The sequence below is a fragment of the Rhamphochromis longiceps genome, linkage group LG18 (genome assembly GCF_057381845.1).
Source record: "Rhamphochromis longiceps isolate RC_006_pf linkage group LG18, R_longiceps_female_GT1.1, whole genome shotgun sequence".
Classification (NCBI taxonomy): Eukaryota; Metazoa; Chordata; class Actinopteri; order Cichliformes; family Cichlidae; genus Rhamphochromis; species Rhamphochromis longiceps.
In genome coordinates, this window is record NC_140574.1 from 31,081,391 (window position 1) to 31,094,431 (window position 13,041).

A 13,041-nucleotide genomic window follows, 5' to 3' on the forward strand; every position below is an offset into this window, starting at 1 on the left:
ATGTCAGAAGGAGTCCGAACCACAAAAGAAGCGCGTATTCTCGGAAAAGTGGTTGCAGGAGGTGAGCTGGCTTCAAACAAATGATGAACGCACAGAGATGTGGTGCAGAATATGCCGTGAAAATCCCACTCTAGTGGACAAAAACACTGCCTTTTATATGTACGCAAACGCACGTTGCAACTTCTTATCTGGTGTGCGTCTTTTATTTTGACAGCGAATGCACACCTGCGGACCACTTATGTGCACCCCTGATTATATGCATAGGCTGTATATAAAAGATGGATGTAGCCACAGTGACATGACCAACTGGTCAGTGAAGTCCCTTTATGAGTCCTCAAGCTAGTATTTCTACCTGTGCTATGTTAGTGCTTTGAAATTGGATGTGTCAGGTGAAGGGTGGCTTTGACTGAGAAACCTAGAGACACTGCAGACTCACATGAGCAGCCACTTATCAATGAATCGTTTTATGACTACCCAACTAGCATCTGAGACCACTGACCTCTGCTGTCTGCTCACTTTGCACACCTGAAAGCTGTGTCTGTGTTTTCTCTCTGGTCCATTGAGCTAAGTCAATTCTGGCCTCTGGCCTCTAACACCAATCTTCCCATTGGAAGGCCTTAGGCTGTTGCACCATCATATCTTATAAGGAACTTTTCATTATCAGCAGCGTTTTTCTTCCAACATCACCATCAGCACAGAGCTTTAATCTTGTTGTCAACATCCTGGGTTTCAGCGAGGGTTTCATTGTTGTATGCGGTCTATCCTTGGAGAGAGTTCACACCAAGAGCAGTTGTTACATGGGAAACAAAAAAATCCAAGCTCTCCTTAATCACCATTCATCATCCTCTTCATTAATGTTAATGCAGCAGGTGTCCAGCTGATACCACTGACAGCCTACTCCCATTTGATTACTTTAATTATAAAAACTGAGTAAACGATTTAGAGCATGAACTCATCCTCACTGTGTCTGCAGGTCAAATCTCCGGTGGGTCTTCAACACTACACAGAGGAGCGTATGTGTCCCCAACTGATGACCTGAAGTATAATCAGGTATGAAAAGTCCCTTTCTTTAGGAAACACATTCCATAATCAGGTTTCATGTACATGCTAAAGGTGACTTGTTACCTCTAGCTGACACACCAGCATTAAAGGCTAATTTACATCATGGAGCCCTGCTCTCAAAAACTAACATAGGTTTAACACTGTGCGGCTTAACGTTTTTAGAACATGTTTAGCATAATCATCACTGGGTTGGTTGGCTGGTTGTGGCTAATAGACTTACATTAGTTTATGTTAGCAAACTAGTGACACAATTGATAACTCAGTAGAAAACAAGGGCACTGAAACTAAAAAGCAATATAAGGGGGTCACTTTGAACTGCCCCTATCTGCAAAAATGAGTTTTATGTTGAAAAAGCAAGGATATACCGTCCACTGTCACTCTGTCTCTTTAGCAGTAAGTGTTTGTTGCTGTTGTTTCTTGTTGTTTGGCCAGCTGCACTGAAACTGAAAAATAATGTAAGGCTTTTATGAATGAAGACAGTGTGGAGGACTTTTTTTCCACTGAGTTATTGTTACTATTTAGACTTACATTTGTTTATGCTATCTCTTATCACCAACCACCCTACCCAGTGAAATCACGTTCTGTACTGGCACAAGATGGCACAGCGGTAAATCTATGTCATTTTTTGGGAGCAGGGCTTCATAGTGTAAATTAGCCATTATACATGTCCACTATAAACTCAGAAGGTTCCTTCCTTCATGAAATGAATTACTAACACTACAAGAAGCAGGTGTGAATAAAAATAAGATGTAAAGAGTAAAGTGTAAAGAGAGAGGAAAAAATAAAAACACCAAAGACAGGTTAGTGATTATATTTGAACTCAATAGTTTAAGATGCCCTGATTTCACTGAGGAAACGTTTGAAAACCCACAACACTCAGCATCTGATAGACTAGAAAGTATTAATATTTCCATGCTGCGCTGCTAGCTTTATTCAATTCTTTATGACTCATCTCACCTTTAAGAGGAAGATCTGCTGTATAGTTCTAGGTGAATAGGAAATATCACAGTGAAACTGAATCGTAAAGGCTTTAATAGTGATACTATAAAGACACTATGACGTCCTAAAAGGTCACTGTAAACCTATAAAGAATGCTGTTTAAGCACTATGGCAATACACCCGTGAATTCCAGTTATTCTCACAGTCTAGTCTTTGGTTGGATGGTGTTGCCGGTAAAAGCTAATCGCTACCCATCACCCACTTTGATGAAGGAATGTCAGAACTCAGTTTTATTGAGGTTTTGCAGACATGTGACCACTAACCATGTGATGCTACCTTATTTGGACATGGCATTGACAATAATAGTGACTACGTAGAATCAAGTGAACAGGGTCCCAATCAAACGCTTAAAGACGGATGCATGACCATCTGTCAACTACCTGTTGCTATGGAAAAAAAGCTCCTCGTGGTTGGTTTGGTCACAAGCATATTGTTGCGGTGGTAGTTTGAATAGAAGTGATGGACTTGTGTATAAATACTGGCCAGCTGCTCTCTGAGCTGGAGTGAAACTGTAAAAAGTGCAACACAAATTGGAAATTTGCCTTCAAAGTTAAAGTTCCAACTTTTGAAATGTGAGCCCTAAGGCACAGCTTTTAACTTGAAGGTGAACATCTCCATTTCCTGTTTGTGTCACACCTTTTCAGATTTTACTGCTACTCATCTAGTAGTTTGTAGTAGACATCTGCTAGCAACCAAAGCAATCGCTTGGAAGCTTTGTATTGTATCACATCCAATATGGTGGACGACTCTATAGCAATGTGCAGTGTCACATGAGAAACCTCATGGTTCCCAGTACTCCCCTCACTCTCACTTGTGGTGACTTGGACCAATCATGAGTGGTCATTTGTAATGATTGTGCTCTCCTTCTTTCTAGGTATCTTCTCAAGGCTTGCCATCAGAACCCTACCCCCCTTTCCAAAATCCTCCTCCACCTGACAGCAGCAACTACGAGGATCAGGCCTGCTACGAGAACCAGGTTCATGCTGGAGGGCGTCCCCCGCAGGGTGACCTTAACATGCACCTGCAGGGCCTCAAGTCCACCGGCAACTATGTAGACTTCTACTCAGCCTCGCGGCCCTACAGCGAGCTCAACTACGAGACCAGCCACTACCCAGCCTCACCAGATTCCTGGGTGTAAGGGGAGATGAGGGAGGAGGAGGAGAGTACGGATAAAAGAAAACCCGGAAGTGAAGGGGGGGTGGCTTAAAGGTGGAGTGAAAGAAGATGAAAGGACAGGTTCCCTTCCTCCCTCCCCATCCTCCCCTGTAGTTCCTGAGTAGCATCATAGATAGCAGGATGATGAAGGGGGAGGATGGAGCGCATGAAAGGAGACGCGGGCAGAAAGCTTGATAGACATTTCACTCCTTTCAGGGACATCTCTGAGAGGAAGGAGAGGACCAGAAGCAAATGGAGGAGTGGCCAAGCATGTGCATGCACACCACCAACCAAACTGACCGACACATTTTCTTTCTGTGTTTCGTTTGTGATCAACAAGTGGTAGAGAAGGTTCACCAGACAGAAAGAGCGCCCGCTTCTTGTAGGCCTCTGGATACAGAATGTCAATCAGAGACTAACCCGGAGAGAGAGAAGAGAGTCGGGACATGAAAGGGAAGCGCGAGAGCAAAAGTTGGCAAACGGTTTTGCGATGAAGAAGGACGATGAAAGATAAACGTGGATTGGTGGACTTGAGGATGAGATGTTTTGCAGCGAGTCAGAGATACCCCAAGAGGAATCTGTAAATATGTGGTATAGCATCCATGGGTTTTAGTAAAGTGAAGCACAAGAACTGTAGGACACATAGGACGTCTGTCACACAAAACTTTTCTTTCTGTCTGTGGCTTCAGCGTGACGTATTCTCTGGGCAAGAAAGACTTTTGGTCATTTGTAACACTTTTTTTTGTGTTTCTACTTTTTTAATTCTGATTGTATAGTATTTGATGTACACTGTACATTTACGGAGATGCATTGCGTACTGTACATTGCACTATTTTCTGTGTCATGTCAGGCCTTTTGCCACTGGTTCCGACTCACCTCCTCACCAAGTACGCCCCCTTACCCAAACACACACAGACTTTCAGAACTCATATCATGGATGTTGCTAATGTGAAACACTGGATATGAATTGCAAGGTCACGGTGCTCCTTTCCACTGCCCTACAGTTAGTACAGCTCCCAGAACTGCTAAAGAAAGGTTGTTTTTTGGGCTTTTTTAGGCTAGCGTTGCATCTTCTCCACACCATTCCCCTGCTTTTACCCCCCTCCTTTGAGTGACCTGTGTTCATCATGTATATAACCGTGCCAAACGAGGGATACTTCCCCTCAGCTGAAAGGGGAGTGTTGACGGTGCATTCAAGGGTCCAAGTTAAGCTGAAGGTTTTCAGCTGAACATCCTCGCCGTTCTAACGATGCCACTTTGTAAATGCTTTGGTTTTTCTAAACTGTGTTTTACTGGGATGAAAACCGTCGAACTGCACCGAAACTCCCGAGTAAAATCGTAACAAGAAAAAAAAAAGAAGAAGAAGAAGAGAAAAAGGAAAATCGCGGAGGGACTGTGGAGCCTCACTTCCTCCAGAGCTGTACAAAATTAGTTGATTTCTGTGTTGTAAATTAATTCATGTTTGAAGTACAAAAAAAGAAAAAACTTTTCTGAGAGATGGTTGGCAATTCTAACTTCATGGTAGACAACAACTGTTAATAGAGTACGGATATATATTATATAAATATAAATATATACTTTTTATGTGCAGATGTGGATGTCACTTATAGCAGCAACATTATGGAAAAAAAGACTTGTTTAAAAAATTTTTAAAAAAACAGCTACATGTAGGAATTTTGTTCACAGTTAATTTTCTGGTCAGCACACTAAAATTGTCGACTTTGTGTAGTAATGTTGTTGCTATGTGGAGTAGAGTAGACCAGGGCCCAGGGATCCACGTCGTCACTGAGGCAGTCTAGCAAAGGTGCTACATCCGTGAGAAGTATTTCCGACACGTCTGTATTCTGTCTGTGCACAAGATGTTTTCAGACTCCACCCATCGTGCTGCACTGATGCACTGGAGTGTGTCACCAGTGCACCTCTGCTTTTTAGATGATTTGGTCTCAGATACCAAAACATGCACCCGTCAATGCATGCCCATTTTGTTGTCAAACTGAAATATCTTTTTTCTTTTCTTTCTTCTGTTTTTTTCTGTAAGTGAAGAAGGCTAAATTGTAAAAGGTGACACCAGACCCTGGTTCTCCCTACTCACTGCTGTTTAGAAGTCCTAGAGGTCATCTTCCAATGCTTGATAAAGCCACTCATAATGCAGCAGCCCCACCACCACAAACACACACTGGATGGAAAGCAGACGTGCTGTATTTTTGTTAGTAAGCATCTGGAAACTGAGAACGTTATGTATGTCCTTGTGATCCTTAGGCAGAGAAAACTTACTATGAGACCTGTATGGAGATATAACGTCGGTGACCTTTTTTTTGCTAGACCAAATGTGTTTTAAAAAGAGAAATTGTGAATCTTTCTATTGCCTCAAACAGACTGCAACTGCTCCAAAAAATATAAACGAACCATCAAAGAACCTCTGATTCTGAGAGTTTGTTTGTTCTGGTGTCAAAAACAAAGCTGTTTACGACTGAAGTAGTACTCCTGGTGCAAAATTGAGGACTCTTTTCTCCAATTCTATTCAGTTTTATTCATATTGCAGGTAAAGACTGCGATATAAAGAGAAAAAGCCAGCTATTAGATGACCCCCCTGTGAACAAGCACTCGTGGGAAGGAAAAAAACCCTTTTAACAGGAAGAAGCCTCCAGCAGAACCAGGCTCAGGGAGGGGCGGCCATCTGCCACAACTGGTCGAGATAAAGGCTTGTAATTGAATGAGCTGCACAGATTAACCTGCAGAAAAACAAGAACAGGAAGTGACACAATACCACAGTGATCCAATAGCACGCTATGCTATTCTCCCATGTTTGTCTTACTCATTATATTATTGTGATGGACCGAGTTGAAAAACAGGAGGAGCCCAGGAATTATTAGAAAAATATAGTTTCCATTTATTTAACCCCAAAAAATTATATTTACAAGACTAATAAATGTTGAGCTCATAAAAGAGGTCAAAGAAACAAAACTGAACTCAGGCAAAGACTGCAACCTTAACAAACCAAATGACTGCCCAAACATACATAATTGACCTAAACATGAAATGACATACAAGGGTATATATAATGGCTGATCAGACCATTGTGACACATGAGGGGTAACAAACAAAACACAATCATAAATCACAAACGATGCAGTACAATCTGGTTTGTTAATAAACTAAACACTAAAGAAGAAAATCAAAAACCCCATTAAACCCTAAACTCAAATATTTAATTAAATACAAATACTTTGTTTTTAAAGTAAAGAAAACACACATTCCCCCCTTCAGCAGGAAGTGGTGGTGTGGTCCAATTATCTTCCTTTGTATTTAATGGTTTCAAACCCTGGCTACCATCTTTTGTCCAGCAACTCCCAGGGATGATGGCAGGTAAGAAATAAAAAGACAAAAGTTAGTCAGAAAGCAGAGAAATTAAGTAGTATGAATACATAAGTAAACTAAATGTGCGCGCTTACAAATAGAACAAATGTATCCAAAGTATAAAATGTATTACTATGTTCAAAATGAAGAATGAAAATACAAAAGTTACCGACTTTAGAGTGTGGCCACGGGTTTGGCCATCACAATTATCCTAACTTTTTACCACATACTCTCCAACCTGTTGAAATATAGGCTTGATTGCATGAGGCACTCTGACAGAGCTGGCAATGTACCATCAGCAGCTGTGGCACCACATCAGTGGAAAAAAGGTATTCTGTGTTTTTTCCAGTGTGCTGTGTCTGCAGAACAGCTTAGGTTTTATTGTTTGGCATCCCACTTTCCAGGGAGTTTTACCCACCCTTCTTTTAGTACAGGACGGAAATGTGTTTGCTAGAGTCAGACATTATTCACATCACAGGAAACACATTTCTATAGTTGCTAAGTCAACCAGATGTCCTACTTTGCAGGACTGTACGGCATTTTTATCCTTTGTCTCCTATCCCTTATACTGAGAGTTCTCCAACACATCTGTTCCTGTGTGGGTCCAGCCTCCTCCCAAGGACGTGCGTGTTCAATTAACTGGTGATTCTAAATTGGCCATACTTATTGATTTGAGAGTGTGTTTGTCTGCCTCGAGCTGTGGTTTGACTGGTGACCTGACCAGTGTGTACCCCACCTGTCACCCTGTGTCAGCTGGGATAGGCCCCAGCTCACTGTGAATAAGCAGTTAGGAAAGCAGATGTGTGATTGGCTCAAATTTAAAAAAGAGAGAGAACACAAGAAATGTGTGAGTCAAAGTGAAATGTGTCACTCTGTGGATACATTCCCCCTTAAATAATGCCACAAAGAGCAGGAGCTTTAACATTTAACAAGGATTACACAAGTATACAAAAGTTATTGCACAACACCATAAATGCTTATGTGCATTCACATATGATATTTGTGTCCTTCATAGTTTGTTTTTGTTCTCCACTTATGAAAAGATCCTAACTTAGACTCTTGTCCCATGCTCAAACTCTTTCAACCACATTAAGCTCCAAGGAAGGACTATTTTTACATATTTCCTGGTCCTGGGACAGTGCACACTCATGGTTAGTTGCCAGAAAGCATTCTTATGTGAAACTAACAATAGAATACAAGTCATTCAGTGGTCCCTCAGCCCACTGCAGACGGAAGCAAGAAAAGGAATCCAACCATGCTTTGTTAAACACTGACATACAGAGTGCTGCAGGAATGAGTCCTAAAACCCTGAAATAAGTCATTAATGTCCATTTCACTTCCAGGGGTTTGGCTTAGATGCCTAAAATATGGTCTGTGGTTACTTTTATCCTGCATCATTAAATATACAAGTATCACGCTCATGTGTTTTCACATAATCTGGACATGTTATTGCTAACAAGTCGCTAAATGAGACAACAGAAGTTGTTGGAGACATTTGTGGTTGTCGTCCTAAAATTATTGGGATTTTCAAATCCAATTAGCATTTTTTTATTTTTTTTGGAGGATGCATTTGAGTTTTATTTTAAACAAAGCTTTTATCTCAGTGTTCCACCATCCTAGACAAAATCCCTGAAACCAGAGAGATGCTACCTTCATGTAAAGTCCTGCAGATGCAGGTTTGGTCTGAATCCAGCAGAGCACCTTTGGGGTGACACTGAACAGGAAATTGGCAGCATTACTGTCTGACTGACAAATCTACTGAAGTGATGTGATGTGGCAGTCAGCATGGAGCCAGATCTCACTCACAGGAAGGTTTTCAGCATTTTGTGGAAGCTGGGAACAAAAACTGCCCTGTGAGTAAAGGGGGCGGGGTCTAACTAGCAGTAGTTTGATGCCTCTAATAAACTAGATGAGTGCACATGTTGTATTAAAGATACCGCAAATAGAAACTGGGAGAATTAACCAGTGTGGTATAGCACATTGTAGAGACTATTAACATAAATGCTGCTCATCATTTAGGCACGGGACAAAAGGTGGCGGTAGCCTTTGCTATTTACCTTTAATTCTTCCATTTTTACTTAGATAAGATCAACACATGTTGATGTGACATAATCAATGGAGTTTTCCAGTGGTCTGTGTGTGTGTGCGTGTTTCTGTGTGTGTCTGTGGGTCTGTGTGCAGGTCCATCCATGCAATGACTTTATTTTGGCCTGTAAAGGGTCATGAGTGCTCTCTGGTGGTCATTAGAGAAACTGCACCACAGGTCAGGGTGGCGGCCATTTTAGTCTCCGAGGCCTGTTCTGCATGACTTTCTGCAGATGGATCGCCACACCACAGACACGCACAGCATCTCTGAGAGCTGTGTGTGGGGGGGAGAGTGTGACTACACTGTCGGAGTACAGAGCAAAGTGAGAGAGAAGCTCAAGAAATAAATAGTGGACGTCCTGTAAGTTTTTCACCGAGTCTGGATGCTGATGTAAGAGCTTCTGTATCACGCAAACAGTTTCATTCTGTGGTCGGAGTATATGATCAAGTGTGGGAATCCGACCAAGTCTAATAATTTCATGCTAGTAGCAACAAATAAAAGAAATAATAATAATATTGCAAAAGTGCTGCTGTGATATCAAAGACTTTTAAAAAAAAATGAAATAAGTAGCATCAAAGACTGTATATAAAAGATGCATCTAACCCTGTGATGTCACATATTTAATGCTGTAAAGCTAGCTATTTTACCACAGAAGGCTATGGAGATGCCCTCACCTTTGAAGCCAGGGTTTAAAGAGCTTTTCAGTTTCCAGCCACACGGGTCGTTTGCTAGGTAGCTACTTAGCTTCACACACAAAGTCAGCATTTCAGTTGATTTGTGTGTGTTCAATAACAAACAACTGAGAGAAGGATACAGTTAGAGCCTTCGCTGTCTAAAAACTGGCATTACAATTCACAAACAAGGCTTTGAATATGGCTTAAATGTTCTGGTTGAACATGGTGTGTTAGATAAACAAAAGGAAAACTTGTTACACACGCGCAATAGCAAACCAAGGTGGAAAAAGTGTTATCATTCAAGGAAAAGTTGCGGAATCTCCATCAGACCTGTTAGATTTGCTTTTACTTGTCCTCTGAATCTACACTTTGTCCAAGAGGCTTATGTTGCCGCTTCTAAATAACTCTCAAGTGTTGTTTCAGGTCCCTGTCAAAATGATGTATCCTCAAACCAAAATCATTGGTTTTCGTTATGACTTCCAACTTTTGGCAGAGACTAAAAAGGTCCATGGAGAGAGGCTTTAACAGCCTCCGGTACTGTTCAGTATTGTGGCTCAGTCCTTCCTTCAACATGCCAAGCACATTTTTTTTAAGTGCTCTGCTCATTCATCCCTTTGGTGTTTCATGTTTTACTGGCTCCAATTTACATCCTTACTCAAATAACCTGGATTAAATATTAAAGGTATATTTAGCAGAGTTTGTCCTGCCCGCAGCAGTACATGACAATAATAAATCTGCTCTGCATGGCTCACTGCCAGACTTAAACATATAGTTTATTTATTTAATATTTTGGCTGCAAGGACCTGTGCATTTTCAAGATCAACCACTGAAAGGCATAAATCAAAGTCCACTTTACAAGATGTCTTGGTCAGTGTGATTCGACCTTCTCTGTACAGAACGTAGGTTCACAGTGTCCTCAGATTCTCTTGCCAAGAGTAGAAAATATCTGAGTCCTCACCTTAAAGACTTGGTGGCTGCTTTCCTCAAACACAGAAAACGGAACACAGGGTTTCCTTTTTAAAATATAAAATGTTTTCACATTTACATGTTTTAGCAAAAACTCTTAAAAACCAACACATCGTCCAACGATCTAAAGAAACAAAGTCATTCCCATCTATCAGTCTGGAAACGTTACAAAGCATTTCTAAGGCTTTGGGACTCCAGTGAACCACAGTGAGAACCATCCATGAATGGAGGAACCTTGTGCCGTTATATCTGGCATAAAACTAACACAGCATTTCATAACAAGAACAGAGTCAAACACGGCGGTGCTAGTGTGATGGTCTGGACGTTCTTTGCCGATTCAGGACCTGGACAACTTGCTCTTACTAACAGAACCATGAATTCTGCTCTCTACCAAGGTAAATGTCTGACCATCAGTTTGTACTCTGAAGTTCAAACACACTGAGGTTATGAAACAGGACAAAGATCCAAAGTACAGAAGCAACTCCAGCCCTAAATCAAAGAAAGAAACAGTAGGAACTTTTTAGAGTGACATAATCAAAGTTCCAATTTGATTAAAAATTCCTCCAAAGGAAAAAAAACCCTAATAAATCAGAAAAGGGGAAAATACTTTTTCACAAGACTGTGTATAAATAAAGATGAAACATTAAGGGACCTTTATGGTCTCTAACCAGTTACACAGGTTAGAGACCATTGCGCAGCTATTATTGTTGCAACCATTTAGAAGGATCCATCCAGAGATAGATCCGATCACTACAACTTTTTGCAATCGTTTGCTGAGAGCGAAAAAAGCATTCAATTGAATCTTTCCTAGTCACAAGGTTTCCCATTATCGCTATTGCAGAGGTTCCCAAAGTGTGGGAACCGCGCCGCGGTATGAAAAAAAGAAAAAAGAACGCTTGGACACTGCTAGCATAATGGACAGGTTTTTGACGGGGCTCCCACACAAACGCAAAGCAGGAGATGAAGCATCATCAAATATATTTCCAAACCAACTTCCTTCCAAGCCAAAGACTAGAAAATATGGTGAAGCATATCTTCCCTTTGGTTTCACCTGCACAACTGCCAAGGTAGGTCTCCCCTGCAGAATTGGTTTTCCCTGCATCGGGAGCACGCACTGGGCTCTCCAAATCACGGACGAACAGTCCACGAAGATTTTTCAGGGGGGCCTAGCAAAAAAAGCTTGGGAACCACTGCTCTAGTGTGACTGAGGCTATAACCACAACACTGAGGAAATCTGGTGGTCTTGTGGCTCTATCTACCCTGATGGGAATATTCTCTTCCGGGATAACAATACTGCATCAACAAAGGTTTGCTAAAATAATTCACATCATTTTCAGTCACCTGATCACAACCCAGCTCTGCCCTCCACCATCATCAAAGCAGCAAATGAGGAAATATCTTTTGAAAGAGTGTTGTTCCATCTCTCCAGTAGACTTCGAGACTCGAGGAATCCATAACAAGGCACACTGAAGCGCCTGACTAGGATATTTATAGTTGGCTTTTCCTTTAACCCTGTGGCATAATCTAATTGCAATGCTAGGAAATCAACACATACAATAATTCTGGCATACACTAATAACTACTCATATTTGAATATTTCTAGGGTAGGGTTAGGGAAACTACAAACAATGGCACCGCACACCTTTAATGTACATTTGTTGCAGTTCTCAGTGGTTTCCACTGGTGGGCAAATAAGGTCACATCCATCCATCCATCGCTTCTGCTCATCCTTTTCAGGGTTGCAGAGGACACTGGAGCCTATCCCAGCTGTCTTAGGGCAAGAGGTGGGCTACACCCTGGACAGATCGCCAGTCTGTTGCAGAGTAACACATAGACATAGACAACCATTCGTGCTCACATTCACTCCCACATTCACAACTATGGGCAATTTAGAGTTTCCAATTAACCTAACCCCACTAACTGCATGTCTTTGGGCTGTAGGAGGAAGCCAGAGTTCCCGGAGAGAATCCGTGCAAACACGGGGAAAACATGCAAACTCCACACAGAAATAAGGCTGCTTTTTATACATAGAGTGTCCTAATTCCACTATAATACCATATCTGATCTTTTTTTCCTTCAGACTTTTCTTTATAGTAACACAACACATATATTCGTATTATATATAAGCACATGTAAATGTTTTTTTGTATTATGACCATTCTGGAGCAAAATTAGCCAAAATATTGAAGCATTGCACTGGAAGAGCTAAGGATGACTTTCACACCATCACCAGTACTCACAGAGCACTGGATCTATACAGTACCTGACAGTAAACACGTCCTCAACATTAGCCAAAAATTGAAGATGCCCTTTCTGACATGTTCTCAATAATGGATAATCTGGTTTAGATGGCCAATAGATGATGCAGGAGGCAGCAGGAATGATTTGCACACAGTGAATCCTCTACATTTCCCTGCACATGGGCGCAGTCAGACATCACGCAGACCTTAAAGTATGGAGCTGGCAAGTTTAAAATGTTTTAATGTTTGTTCAGAACAATTGGGACACGTGCTTCATCTCATGCACAGGGTTCGAGACGACAGTGTATGTTTCTCATGGTGTTTTTTTGTGAAGTCAACAAGTCACAGTCCTAGCACTAAGCTGTTTATTTTTGGCGCTGCCTTTCAAATTCTCCACAAAGCCCTCACAAAGCCTGCGTGAGCTGGCTTCTCAGCTCAGCTATCAAGAACTCTCCACTTCCATGAAAATTCCTGTTGTACTATGTATTGATGTAAAATGGCT

At 41.4% G+C, this 13,041-nt stretch overlaps 1 protein-coding gene across 14 annotated transcripts in view; it reads left to right on the plus strand.

Annotated features, from left to right (window-relative positions):
* The window catches only part of ctnnd2b (catenin (cadherin-associated protein), delta 2b), a 232,199-nt gene extending 226,567 nt beyond the window's left edge, over positions 1-5,632 (plus strand). For all 14 annotated transcript variants that reach the window (XM_085388030.1, XM_085388031.1, XM_085388028.1 and 11 more), the window contains 2 exons: positions 974-1,050; positions 2,936-5,632. In XM_085388030.1, the coding sequence (XP_085244156.1) occupies positions 974-1,050; positions 2,936-3,199 (341 nt within the window). In that variant the 3' untranslated portion in view covers positions 3,200-5,632. The remainder of the gene's footprint in view (positions 1-973; positions 1,051-2,935) is intronic.
* The last annotated feature ends 7,409 nt before the right edge of the window (positions 5,633-13,041 follow it).